The 14,052-nt window shown below is 46.3% G+C and overlaps 2 protein-coding genes across 6 annotated transcripts in view; one reads left to right on the forward strand and one right to left on the reverse strand.

The window, feature by feature from the left end:
- Positions 1 to 11,804, reverse strand: part of LOC121635256 (adenylate cyclase type 8-like) — a 28,057-nt gene extending 16,253 nt beyond the window's left edge. For 2 of the 5 annotated variants that reach the window (XR_006009377.1, XM_041978366.1), the window contains exons 1-10: positions 11,150 to 11,804; positions 6,624 to 6,904; positions 6,346 to 6,543; positions 5,982 to 6,221; positions 2,328 to 2,556; positions 1,290 to 1,439; positions 972 to 1,102; positions 785 to 896; positions 587 to 714; positions 358 to 516 (exon numbers count right to left, since the gene is read on the reverse strand). Coding sequence is in view for 4 of the 5 variants with exons in the window: in XM_041978366.1 (XP_041834300.1) it covers positions 358 to 516; positions 587 to 714; positions 785 to 896; positions 972 to 1,102; positions 1,290 to 1,439; positions 2,328 to 2,556; positions 5,982 to 6,221; positions 6,346 to 6,543; positions 6,624 to 6,868 (1,592 nt within the window). In the remaining variant the exon portion in view is untranslated. Of the gene's footprint in view, positions 1 to 357; positions 517 to 586; positions 715 to 784; positions 897 to 971; positions 1,103 to 1,289; positions 1,440 to 2,327; positions 2,557 to 5,981; positions 6,222 to 6,345; positions 6,544 to 6,623; positions 6,905 to 11,149 lie in introns of those variants that run through there. The other 3 variants (XM_041978368.1, XM_041978369.1, XM_041978370.1) reach the window with 3 other exon arrangements.
- LOC121635255 (NLR family CARD domain-containing protein 3-like) overlaps positions 1 to 14,052 on the forward strand; it is a 1,000,352-nt gene that overhangs the window by 672,288 nt on the left and 314,012 nt on the right. The gene's annotated exons all lie outside the window — the stretch shown is intronic.

The following is a 14,052-nucleotide window of genomic DNA, read 5'->3' on the forward strand; positions in this document are numbered from 1 at the left end:
GAGTGAAAACGGTCAGAGCTGCATCTTTAAGGCCCACATAGTGTTCTGGGTGGGCAACAGTAAAGATTTAACCATCGGTATACCCAGGTAGCCAAAACTGTTTAGACCCATAATGACACAAATCCTTTTGTCCGTGAAAAATAACTGACTGAGAAAAGTCTCACATGGACTAAAACAGAACTAGGACTGTCTATATTTTGTCCAAATACAGTAAAAAGAGACAATTCTCAATACAAACTGGCCAAAATTCTCACATCCAACCCACCAACTCCAAGAATTTGCTTAACTTTTGTTTACAAAACAACAGAACACATGGAACCATGAAAATGCTAAATTAGCTGTATGCTAATAACTGACCCAGGCATTCCTGCAGCCTCCAGTCTGTTGGCAATGTCCACGTCCCAGCTCCAGATGTCAAACTGCCACTTCTGAAGACCCAAAACACCACAGAGAACAGAGCCCGAGTGGACACCAATCCGCATGTCCAGTTCTTGCTGCAGCTCTCGACGTACATACCTGCAGCATAACCCGCACACATCACTGCGATGCTCTGTGGAAATGGCGTTCAGGATGTGACTGGTGTTACCTTATGGCACCGATCATGCTGAGGCCCATCTCCACGCAGCTGCGGGCGTGTCCACGTTGAGGCTCCGGGACTCCTGAGACGCAGTAATAACAATCACCCAGGATCTTAATGCGCAAACACTGGTGCTCCTGCAAGAGAAGCCTCATCCTCAGATCTGCTCCTTATGAAAACATGGGTAAAAATGTTAAATAATCTGACCTCAGCCAGCTTGTCGAAGCGTCCAAAGAGCTCGTTCAGAGTTTTAACGAGTTCCTGAGCCGAAAGAATCAAAGAGAGAGACGTGAAGCCGATGATGTCTGCAAACAGGATGCTGCAGAAACACAAAGCATTCAAAGTCTGAGCTCAGGTTGACGGTCACATCTTCTGAATACTGATCCTTGCCTACCTAACGTCCTTGTAGTGGTGGATGTAGATCTTGTGGAACTGCTGAGGCAGAAGAAATTCATCCACAGTGGTCATGTCAGCAACCATCTCCAGAACCAGAAAGCGGGGTAGGATGGACATCACAAGACGCTCCTGAAAAAAGGAAGATGGACAGAAAACCAGGAGTCCTTCGCTTTTCCTTTTTGTCTTTTTTAAATGCAAATAGAGTACTACAAGTTCAAAATGTTAACCTGAACAAAGCAAAACTTTATCAAAAGAACTAAACAAAGTGGACAAACTCGCACTATGTCCTCTGCTTGGGGTCTGAGCTGGACTCTACCTGTCTTTGGTTCTCCCTCTCCAGGCGGACTCGTCCCTCAATGCAACGTCGGGTCTCCAGGAAGCTCTGCCGCTGAGTCCGGTCAGAAAGGTAGTGAATGGAAAGACCGGCAGTGTTCATAGCCAGATACAGCAAGGCCTTCGACATCACCTGCACAGGTAGAACAAGGTGGTTAAACACCTACACAGGTAGAACAAGGCTGTTAAACTCCTGCACAGGTAGGACAAGGCTGTTAAACACCTGCACAGGTAGAACAAGGTTGTTAAACACCTGCACAGGTAGAACAAGGCTGTTAAACTCCTGCACAGGTAGGACAAGGCTGTTAAACTCCTGCACAGGTAGAACAAGGTTGTTAAACACCTGCACAGGTAGAACAAGGTTGTTAAACACCTACACAGGTAGAACAAGGCTGTTAAACACCTGCACAGGTAGAACAAGGCTGTTAAACTCCTGCACAGGTAGAACAAGGTTGTTAAACACCTGCACAGGTAGAACAAGGCTGTTAAACTCCTGCACAGGTAGGACAAGGCTGTTAAACACCTGCACAGGTAGGACAAGGCTGTTAAACTCCTGCACAGGTAGAACAAGGTTGTTAAACACCTGCACAGGTAGAACAAGGCTGTTAAACACCTGCACAGGTAGAACAAGGCTGTTAAACTCCTGCACAGGTAGGACAAGGCTGTTAAACACCTGCACAGGTAGAACAAGGTTGTTAAACTCCTGCACAGGTAGAACAAGGCTGTTAAACTCCTGCACAGGTAGAACAAGGCTGTTAAACTCCTGCACAGGTAGGACAAGGTGGTTAAACACCTGCACAGGTAGAACAAGGTTGTTAAACACCTGCAGAGGTAGAACAAGGTGGTTAAACACCTGCACAGGTAGAACGAGGTTGTTAAACACCTGCACAGGTAGAACGAGGTGGTTAAACACCTGCACAGGTAGAACAAGGCTGTTAAACACCTGCAGAGGTACGACCTGCCATCAATATAAAACAGAGTCGTAAGGGGACAACAAAGAAAGGAAGAAAAGTTTGCCAACCTTTCGAATGAATGTTGTGTCACTGTAGTGAGAGCAGACATCCACCATTAGGTGCAGGATGGAGGTTGTTGTCCCAGCAACGATGGACCAGAGGAGAGGGAGGGGCAGAAGTGTGTAGGTGGAGAAAAGAGAGAAGAAAACATACCAGGAATGATGGCTATCAGCCCAGCTGAAAACACCAACCAGAATCTGGATAGTCTGAGACGCCCAGCTGACCACAGAAAGGGACCTGAGACAGACAGGTAGATAAGCCAAAGCTAAATAATGCAAGCTTTTTTGTACAGCACATTTAATGTACAACACAATTCAAAGTGCTTTACATAAAACATAAAAAGCATCACAGTGGGGAGCAAGAACCAATGACAAGTGCATTAAAAACAAAAACTAAATCAGAAACTAAATCAGATAAAATAGAAATAAAGTTCCAGTGTGGGGAATTAACAGCTGTTCTTATAAAAGGCAGCAAAGAGAAAAGTTTTAACTCTGATGTTAAACTGCTGAGTCAGCAGACCTGCAGGTTTCTGGGAGTTTGTTCCACATGTGAGATGCATAAAAGCTGAACGCTGCCTCTCCACGTTTAGTTCTGACTCTGGGAACAGAAAGTAGACCTGACCCTGATGACCTGAGGGATCTGGTTGGTCCATAACCAACCAGAAGATCCTGAATGGATTCTGGTCCTAAACTATTCAGATCTTTGTAAACTAAGAGCAGGAAGCCAATATAAAGATCTGAGGACTGGAGTTCTAGGATCTACTTTCCTGGTCTTAGTGAGGACTGGAGTTCTAGGATCTACTTTCCTGGTCTTAGTGAGGACTGGAGTTCTAGGATCTACTTTCCTGGTCTTAGTGAGGACTGGAGTTCTAGGATCTACTTTCCTGGTCTTAGTGAGGACTGGAGTTCTAAGATCTACATTCCTGGTCTTAGTGAGGACTGGAGTTCTAGGATGTACTTTCTTGGTCCTAGTGAGGACTGGAGTTCTAGGATCTACTTTCCTGGTCTTAGTGAGGACTGGAGTTCTAGGATCTACTTTCCTGGTCTTAGTGAGGACTGGAGTTCTAGGATCTACTTTCCTGGTCTTAGTGAGGACTGGAGTTCTAGGATCTACTTTCCTGGTCTTAGTGAGGACTGGAGTTCTAGGATCTACTTTCCTGGTCTTAGTGAGGACTGGAGTTCTAAGATCTACATTCCTGGTCTTAGTGAGGACTGGAGTTCTAGGATGTACTTTCTTGGTCCTAGTGAGGACTGGAGTTCTAGGATCTACTTTCCTGGTCTTAGTGAGGACTGGAGTTCTAGGATCTACTTTCCTGGTCTTAGTGAGGACTGGAGTTCTAGGATCTACTTTCCTGGTCTTAGTGAGGACTGGAGTTCTAAGATCTACATTCCTGGTCTTAGTGAGGATTGGAGTTCTAAGATCTACTTTCCTGGTCCTAGTGAGGACTGGAGGTCTAGGATCTACTTTCCTGGTCTTAGTGAGGACTGGAGTTCTAGGATCTACTTTCCTGGTCTTAGTGAGGACTGGCGTTCTAGGATCTACTTTCCTGGTCTTAGTGAGGACTGGAGTTCTAGGATCTACTTTCCTGGTCTTAGTGAGGACTGGAGGTCTAGGATCTACTTTCCTGGTCTTAGTGAGGACTGGAGGTCTAGGATCTACTTTACTGGTCTTAGTGAAGACTGGAGTTCTAGGATCTACTTTCCTGGTCTTAGTGAGGACTGGAGTTCTAGGATCTACTTTCCTGGTCTTAGTGAGGACTGGAGTTCTAGGATCTACTTTACTGGTCTTAGTGAGGACTGGAGTTCTAGGATCTACTTTCCTGGTCTTAGTGAGGACTGGAGTTCTAGGATCTACTTTACTGGTCTTAGTGAGGACTGGAGTTCTAAGATTTACTTTCCTGGTCTTAGTGAGGACTGGAGTTCTAGGATCTACTTTACTGGTCTTAGTGAGGACTGGAGATCTAAGATCTACTTTACTGGTCTTAGTGAGGACTGGAGGTCTAGGATCTACTTTCCTGGTCTTAGTGAGGACTGGAGTTCTAGGATCTACTTTCCTGGTCATAGTGAGGACTGGAGTGGCAGCGTTCTGGACTAACTGCAGTGGCCCCAGGATGGAGGTTTTGGGAACATAGTCCCTGGTTTTTAAACAGGACTTAAACCAGTTAACTGCAGCACCAGAAAGTCTGACCCAGTTTTCCAGCCGGTCTAGTGAGGTGTTCTGGTGGACCACGTCAAATGCAGCACTGAGATCCAGCAGTACCAGGACTGAAATGTTCCTGCTATCTGTGCTCAGGCGGATGTCCTTAAAGACCTGAACTAGAGCATCTCAGTGCTGTGGTGTGGCTGGAAACCTGACTGGTCGACATCAGAACAGGTATTTAGTGTCAGGAAGTTGTGTAGCTGCAGGAAGACAGCTTGTTCTAGAACCTGACTAAGAAACGGGAGGTTTGATATCAGCCTGTAACTGCTCATGAGGGACGAGTCCAGGTTTTTCTTTTTCAGTAGTGGCTTGATGACGGCTGTTTTTAGGGTCTGAGGGAAGACGCCTGAAAGCAGAGACGTGTTTACAACCTGGAAGATATCTAAGGCCATGCATCCTTAAAGGTCCCATATTATGCAAAATTCACTTTTTAATGGTTTTGGAACATTCATACTGGCCCCCCCGCATGTGTAGGAGAGGGAGGTGAAGAGAAGCCGCTGCACTCAAACTGAGGGTCGATTTGTCCATACCATGGCGGAAATATTTCATTTAGATATTAATGAATGGTCTCAGATTGGGAATAAAGTGTATAATATGGGACCTTTAAACATTCTTAAAAACCTGGTTAGCCGTCAAACAGCAAGTGGTGGTTTTCAGATGGAAAGGATCTCATCCAGGTTTTTAGGACTGACTGGAGAAAAGTGTGTCTTGGTGTTCGTGTCTCTGAGTGGACACAGGGACATGTGTCCTCCCCTGGCATGGAAGCACTGACTGACTGCCTGGTTTTCTGGATGTAGTCAGTAAAGAAAGAAGCAAACTCATTCCAGGCCCGGTTGGATAGAAGTTCTGGGTTACTGACCAGGAGGATCAGTTAGCCTGTTAACAGTAACGAACAAGGCTCGAGTTTTATTGCTGTTCTTAGCAACGATGTCAGAAAGAAAGATGGTCTGAATTTCTCAGCTCCAGGTTAGAAACCCTCAGTCTCTCTTTATAGATCTCACAGTGAACCTGCAGCTTTGTTTTCCACCACCAGCTTTCCACATTCTGGTTTTCCAGCTCTTACCAGAGTGGCATTTTTCCATGGAGCTCTCTTTTTGGCAGCGATCACTTCCACCTCGATAGGAGGAAAGACATCAGTAATGCTGTAATTTTACCACTGAAATGATCCACACGCTCATCAGCTGAAGGCCGGGGGAGGGGGGGTGGAGAGAAAGCTGGTAGAAACATTTCAGTGGGATTTTCAACAATGTACTCTTTCTTGATAACCTCTGAGCTTTTTGTTGACAATAACAGCATCTCAAAGAAAAGACAGGGTACAGGCAGAGACAGACAGGTGGGATGAGGCTCTGATTCTGGACTTTGTAAAGGCTTTAAGAGGCTCCTCTCTCACTCACTATATCAAACATAGATAATTTTAAGATATGAAGCCAGCCTGCATCATGGCGGAACATTTCCCAGCATACCTGAGCACCTGTGATGATGACATCACATCCCTCTTAGTCAGCGCTAACACGCAGATCCCCGCCCACAGGACCACCGATAGGCCAGTTAGCCAGTTGCAGGCCACACCTCCCCAGCCTGCCGGCCACGTCAGCAGTGATATAAACAATCTGGTGAGGATGTCGACGATGTTGGTGACAACCAGCGAGGTTCTTCTCTGAGCCGAGGAAAACTGCTGGTACAGCTGCTCCAAGTCTGCAGACCTGACGAGTTCACAGACGACATGACTCAGTTTTACGTTGTCAACAAGTGATTTAAAAAACATGACCAATTTATCCCAAACACACACTGAAAGAACTGGCTTTGTGTTGCGGTTTGTGTCTGTACTTGAATGTGTGCTGCAGTGTGGGGAGGAAGAGGCCTCGAACTGTCGATCCACTCGATACGAAGAAGTCGGCATCGGTAAGAGACTTTTGTGTTGTTTGTGTCTCCCTGGAAACTCTCTGTGTTATTGGATGAACACGAGCTGCTGATGAACGACGCTTCTGCCAAATAGTTCCTCGAGATGTCTTACTGCGAATCTGCCTGCAAGGCAACACATAGGGAACACAGTGCTAAACCCTGATTCTGTCGTTCTCACCTGTCACTGACATCACCACACACACCTGTTGATGTCGGCGATGTAGGCATCGGTGACGGTGATGCAGTGCCGGCTCCTCTCCAGCCCTCCGGCCAGCCTCAACGAGTACAGGTTGTGCTGGTCGATGATGTTCCTGACTGCTTTTTGCCACAGCAGATGCTTCCTCTGCAGGCCGTGGGCGGGGCTAATGTTGGCGCTGAAGGTGATGTCACTGGTCTGTCGTGTAGAGTCGCAGTCTCCATTTTCCAGCACACACTGGTTATCTTCCATGGTTCCAAAGGCATAAATTCCTGCTTCCTCTGTGTGCTGATTGGTGTAGAGAGGATAAAACCAATTAGCATCAACAAACTCAGCTCAGATCCCATTTAATCCAATAAGGCAGCAGGATGTTTATCTCTGCTCAGACATGTCCGGATAGAAAGAACCATCAACTCCTGCTGAACAAATCAGTTCATCAGGAATGGGAAGCTTTTTCTTTCAGAAGTTAGTAACATTAGCATTAAATAAAAATTTGGTATCCTAGGAGCTTGAATAAGATGAAGTGGTTCTCTTTTTCTTCATGAAGACGTATTATCTTTCAAATGGTACAATTTTTACATTGGAAGAGATGGTACGGCTCTTATGTGGTTTGAGAGCCAAACATCTCAACTTCCATCTGACTGTGTGTGACTGTGTGTGGCATACCCCAGGGTTTAACCCTAGGCCCCCTTCTTTTTAAACATTTAGGCTACATACGATTATCATTCCTATGCAGATGACACTCATGTTTAGTCAGGACAAGCAAACGATTTCCTTCAGCTAAAAAAGGACATAAAAACAAAGATAAAACATTACAAAATGTCACTGGACAGCCTTGTTTTTTATCCATGTAATGAAAGAACACATCGCGACACAAGACATCCAGCAGCAGAAATCTTAATTATTAGATTTCAGTGGAGCAGCATGTTCATGAGTAGTTGGTGTAGCGTTAGTAGACAGTTGTCCAAGTATGACTTTGGAAAATCTGTAGCTTTTCTGACGTCAGACTCATGTTTAGATTGTCTCTACTTTGTCTGTTGCTTTGCATCGCTGCTCGGACTCCATCTTTTATCCCGGGGCATTTAACATTCAAGACAGCTGCCAATCTTCCCAGGGGTGGAAATCCCAGCAAGGTCAGGCCGTGCAGTGCTCAGAGAAACTGGAAAACACCCCAGATCTATATCTCAGACTCTCCAGGCCTCAGTTAGCATGTTAAATGGAAAGGTCCAGTTAGGAAAAAGACTGAACCCGTATGGCTTGTTTGGAAAGCCTCTTCTCTAATAAGAACATGGCAGCACAGCTTATGTTGGCAAATCTGCAACAAACCACAAGAACAATGTCCTCCAGACAGACCAGACCGTGGACAGAAGTGGAGATTTAGGAACTAAACAAAGCATATCAACACAAACACCTCATACTACGTGTCAACACAGCAGTAGAGGGATGATGATCAGGGCTTGTTCTGCAGCTACAGGACCTGGACACCTTGTAGTCAATGAGTGGAGCATGAACTCCTGGATATTCTAGTCAGATGTGAGTCCATCCGTCCGGTTGCTAAAGCTCGGCTGACGTGGTTTCATGTGACAGGACAAAAATCCCAAACACAGCAGCAGATCAACAACAGAATGACTGAAAAAGCAAAAAATCATGCTGTTGACATGATCCAGTCAAAGTCCAGACCTCAACCAGACTGAGATGCGGTGATGGGACATTTAGAGAGATCAACCAATGCTCCAAACCTCAGTTAACTGAAGCAGCTGTGGAAACCACGAGACTGATGTCATCCAGAAAACTATTACTGTTGTCCATGAGGTTGGTAATTTAATTAAATCAGAGATGTAGTTCAACCAAAATAAAAGCCCTTTAACACATGAGCTATTTAACATTAATGGCTTTATGATGACAAGCGTCATGCCTCCATTGTCGCTTAGCCTTCATCCTGAGGAGTCTGGGTGATCCATGTGAGCTGGACAGTGTATAAACAGCATAAGGTACAGCTGTAAGTCTTCTGGCAATAACATGTTACCATAACAAGTGTACGCTGGGTTAAAATGTTTTTATTCATAGTAGAACATAAACAACATATCACAAGCTGAAACAGACATTTTACCATTTCATAGAAAATATGAGCTTATTTTGAATTTTAAAGCCTTGGTTGCTGGATTTCTGCTTCCATGATGCTCCAGATGTTGTGTACTGGTGGAAGGTCTGGACTGCAGGCAGGCCAGTTCAGCAATCTGCAAGGCCTTCCCTGAAAGAGACGTTGGCCCTCACTTATCAAATGAACGTACGACGGAAATCTGTGCACACAACCATTTCCACGCAAGACTCGGCATTTATTAACGTGGACGTGAACGCAGGACAGGATCAAATCTCACGGCAGGTTTGAGATCGTGTACGCATGTTTGAGTCCGTCTGGGTTTGCAGTGCAGCACTGAAGACCCTGAAACGAATTATTAAACCATCATGTAAACATAAGCAGTACTCAGAATTCACCCATTTACAGAAAATCATAATGCTGAAATGAACTGATTACATATTTGGTTTTAACTGTGATTTCACATCTTACTGAGAGAGACATCTTATATAAAATGCTTTTATAATAATTGAATTAAATGAAATAGCTTACTGATACTGCATGGAGTGCACACCCACACTCAAAACATGATTTGGGAAATTAAATAAGATAAACAGCCTAAGCCCACACGTGACAGTTATCATAGCTCATTAAACACTACAATTTAAAATAATGATAAATACAAACAGAAACCTGTGTTTTCAAACAAACTCATCTATAGTCACTGTCAGAGCATCTCCTCACCCCTCCGCGCAGCCGGAGGAGGATGTCCAGGTAACCGAGCTTCCACTGGGGCTACACGGAGGAGGCGGTACCGGATCCGTCCTTTCTTTACATAAAAGTTGTAAAAGTGCTCTACTTGATAAGAAGGCCAGTGTTTCCCAAGCTGGGTTCTTTACTTGCCAGGTGAAGATGCTGCAGGCCAGAAAGAGTGGCTTCATATTAGAGCTGCAACGATTAGTCGACGTTGTCGACAATAGTAGACAATAAAAATAGTCGACAACGAATTTAGTGAGACATCGTCTTCTTTTTTTTATCTCTGCTGTGAGTTGCACATGCACAATAAAGTCCGCCAGGGGAAAAATATGGTGGCGGACCAGGGAGCAAAACGGTGGCAGAGAACGTCAAAAGTCTGGGATAACTTCACGTTAAACTTACAAAATAAATTAAATACATGTGATATTTGTAATATCCCATATCATGGGATATTTGTCGTTGTCTGGATGGGAGCAGATGTTGCTCTAAAACCTCCATGTACTTTTCAGCATTGATGGAGCTTCACAGATGTGGAAGCTGCCCACGCCATAGGCACTAATGCAGCCCCATCCCATCAGAGATGCAGCTTTTCACCTGTCCACTGATAACAAGCTGGATGCTCCCTCTCCTCTTTAGTCTGCAGGACACGCCGTCCATGCTTTCCACAAACTAGTTCACATCTTCATCCAGGTTTCCACTTTGCCTCAGACCATTTTAAATGAGCTTTAGACCAGAGAAGACGGAAGAAGCTGGTTCTGGATCCTGTTCACATCTGGCTTCTTCTCTGCATGATGGAGCTTTAACCTGCATTTGTGGGTTTCAGGGTGAACTGTGTTCACAGACAGTAGTTTCTGGAAGTCTTCCTGAGTCCATGCAGTGGTTTCCAGTAGAGAATCATGTCTGCTTTTAATGCAGAAGATCACCAGCATCCAGCCTGACCTTCAGTCTTGTCCCGTGCACACAGAGATTCCTTTTGATTCTCAGAATCTTTTAATGTTATACACTGTAGATGGTGGGATCTACAGTCTTCACTATTTTTCATTGAGGAACATTTTTCTGAATTTTTTAACCATTTTTAGAGTCAGTATGTCTTACATTGGAGAACACTGAGAGACTCTGCCTCTCTGAAATGCTCCTTTTATACCCAGTCATGTTACTGACCTGCTGCCAGGTAACCTGCTTAGCTGTCACATTTTACTCTAGTTGGTTTCTGATTTGTACCAGTTACTTATCCAGCCTGTTGTTGCTGGAAACTCGGTGTTTGCGGGAGTCAGGCACAGAGCTGATGAGGCTGATGGCTTTGATCTGATCCCAGCTCAGCCTAACGCTGTGTTGCCATGCTGTACTTTGGCTGCTGACCAAACACCACTGACACCATTTAGCTGTAGTGTCAGAGGGCAGCATGTCTGGTGGAAAAAAGGTTACTTTCTTACGTCCAAATCAGACCATGAAACTCAGTAACTGCAGAGCGATAATTCAGGCCGCTTGCGGCTCTGCACCGAGGAGCAAATGAAAACCTTTAAAATGAACTCTGATGTGAAACAGCGTGACCTGTTGCTCATGAACAGGATTCCAGGGAACCTTCTGAGAGGATTACTAGACTAGTAAAGGGCAGGTCAGGTGGTAAGACAGCGAGCAAAGCAACAAAACAGTGTGAAGCAGGGGGAAAATATCACACGGTAATGTGGTTTTATACATACTGGCTGTAGAGCAGATCTCAGAGTTTATCTCCTCATCGATTCCTCTTCTTAAAGTCTGTTCTTCCTCCTTCTCCTGGCTTTGTCTTCCCTTCTTCTTCTACTTTACTTTCATCTTGGTCTGTTTTTAGTCCACATCTTCATCTTCTCGTCAGGCACTTCGGACCAGTGAACACTCCTGTTTTCATGCGTCTCTTAGTTTCTTCTTTGGTCCTGTTTGCTAGAAGCTGCAGGTCACCTCTGCAGGCTCGCCTCCGTCCGAAGCCACGAAGCCACTCATGGAGCAGAACGAGGGCCGGAAGCTCGTGTGATAAGCTGATGTTAACCAGCAGATGTCCGACTGCCTTAGTAATCTCTTCAGGAACCACTCAAACAGACAAAAGGCTGCTCATTAACCGGGAAGATTAACTGTGTGTGCATGATGGGATTGGCTGATGTCCAACCAGGTCAGGCCGTGTATGCGTGTCTGGCGTGTGGATCTGCCATGTCGGCCAAAACTTGGAAACATGAGATGGTTGGAAATGTGGAATTATCTGATGGAGGGAGAGAAAGAGACGAACAGGAACAGGTTCATTCTGGTGCCGTCTGCTGGAAGACTTTAAATACTCCAGTTCAATACAGCTTTATTCATACAGCACCAATTCACGACAAAGTTGTCTCACATTGTGGTCCAGATATAATCCAGTTAAAACGAGTCCATTACAACATCCACATTATTCCTGTTTATATTAACTTTATCAAGCAAATTCATATAAATAATGACAGCGCAAGCCAACAAACTCAAACCTCCACCCAGACCAGAACCAGGATGGAAAACCTCCACCAGCACCAGAACCAGGATGGAAAACTGCACCCAGACCAGAACCAGGATGGAAAACCTCCACCAGCACCAGAACCAGGATGGAAAACTGCACCCAGACCAGAACCAGGACGGAAAACCTCCACCAGCAAGAGAACCAGGATGGAAAACCTCCACCAGCAAGAGAACCAGGATGGAAAACCTCCACCAGCACCAGAACCAGGAAGGAAAACCTCCACCAGGACCAGAACAAGGATGGAAAACCTCCACCAGCACCAGAACCAGGATGGAAAACCTCCACCCAGACCAGAACCAGGAAGGAAAACCTCCACCAGCACTAGAACCAGGAAGGAAAACCTCCACCAGGACCAGAACCAGGATGGAAAACCTCCACCAGCACCAGAACCAGGATGGAAAACCTCCACCAGCACCAGAACCAGGAAGGAAAACCTCCACCAGCACTAGAACCAGGATGGAAAACCTCCACCAGCACCAGAACCAGGAAGGAAAACCTCCACCAGGACCAGAACCAGGATGGAAAACCTCCACCAGCACCAGAGCCAGGATGGAAAACTCCACCCAGACCACAACCAGGATGGAAAAACTTCACCCAGACCAGAACCAGGATGGAAAACCTCCACCAGCACTAGAACCAGGATGGAAAACCTCCACCAGCACCAGAACCAGGAAGGAAAACCTCCACCAGGACCAGAACCAGGATGGAAAACCTCCACCAGCACCAGAACCAGGATGGAAAACGCCACCCAGACCAGAACCAGGATGGAAAAACTTCACCCAGACCAGAACCAGGATGGAAAACCTCCACCCAGACCACAACCAGGACAAAAAAAAACCTCCACCAGAACGGAACCAGGAAGGAAAACCTCCACCGGCACCAGAACCAGGATGGAAAACCTCCACCAGCACCAGAACCAGGATGGAAAACCTCCACCAGCAAGAGAACCAGGATGGAAAACCTCCACCAGCAAGAGAACCAGGATGGAAAACCTCCACCAGCACCAGAACCAGGATGGGAAACCTCCACCAGCACCAGAACCAGGATGGAAAACGCCACCCAGACCAGAACCAGGATGGAAAAACTTCACCCAGACCAGAACCAGGATGGAAAACCTCCACCCAGACCACAACCAGGACAAAAAAAAACCTCCACCAGAACGGAACCAGGAAGGAAAACCTCCACCGGCACCAGAACCAGGATGGAAAACCTCCACCAGCACCAGAACCAGGATGGAAAACCTCCACCAGCAAGAGAACCAGGATGGAAAACCTCCACCAGCAAGAGAACCAGGATGGAAAACCTCCACCAGCACCAGAACCAGGAAGGAAAACCTCCACCAGGACCAGAACAAGGATGGAAAGCCTCCACCAGAACCAGGAAGGAAAACCTCCACCCAGACCAGAACAAGGATGGAAAACCTCCACCAGCACCAGAACCAGGATGGGAAACCTCCACCAGCACCAGAACCAGGATGGAAAACCTCCACCAGCACCAGACCCAGTATGGAAAACCTCCACCAGGACCAGAACAAGGATGGAAAACCTCCACCAGCACAGGAACCAGGAAGGAAAACCTCCACCCAGACCAGAACCAGGATGGAAAACCTCCACCAGCACTAGAACCAGGTTGGAAAACCTCCACCCAGACCAGAACAAGGATGGAAAACCTCCACCAGCACCAGAACCAGGATGGAAAACCTCCACCAGCAAGAGAACCAGGATGGAAAACCTACACCAGCACCAGAACCAGGAAGGAAAACCTCCACCAGGACCAGAACAAGGATGGAAAACCTCCACCAGCACCAGAACCAGGAAGGAAAACCTCCATCTGGACCAGAACCAGGATGGAAAACCTCCACCAGCACTAGAACCAGGATGGAAAACTCCACCAGGACCAGAACCAGGAAGGAAAACCTCCACCAGGACCAGAACAAGGATGGAAAACCTCCACCAGCACCAGAACCAGGAAGGAAAACCTCCACCAGGACCAGAACCAGGATGGAAAACCTCCACCAGCACCAGAACCAGGATGGAAAACCTCCACCAGGACCAGAACAAGGATGGAAAACCTCCACCAGGACCAGAACCA

Source organism: Melanotaenia boesemani, chromosome 24 (genome assembly GCF_017639745.1).
Source record: "Melanotaenia boesemani isolate fMelBoe1 chromosome 24, fMelBoe1.pri, whole genome shotgun sequence".
Lineage (NCBI taxonomy): Eukaryota > Metazoa > Chordata > Actinopteri > Atheriniformes > Melanotaeniidae > Melanotaenia > Melanotaenia boesemani.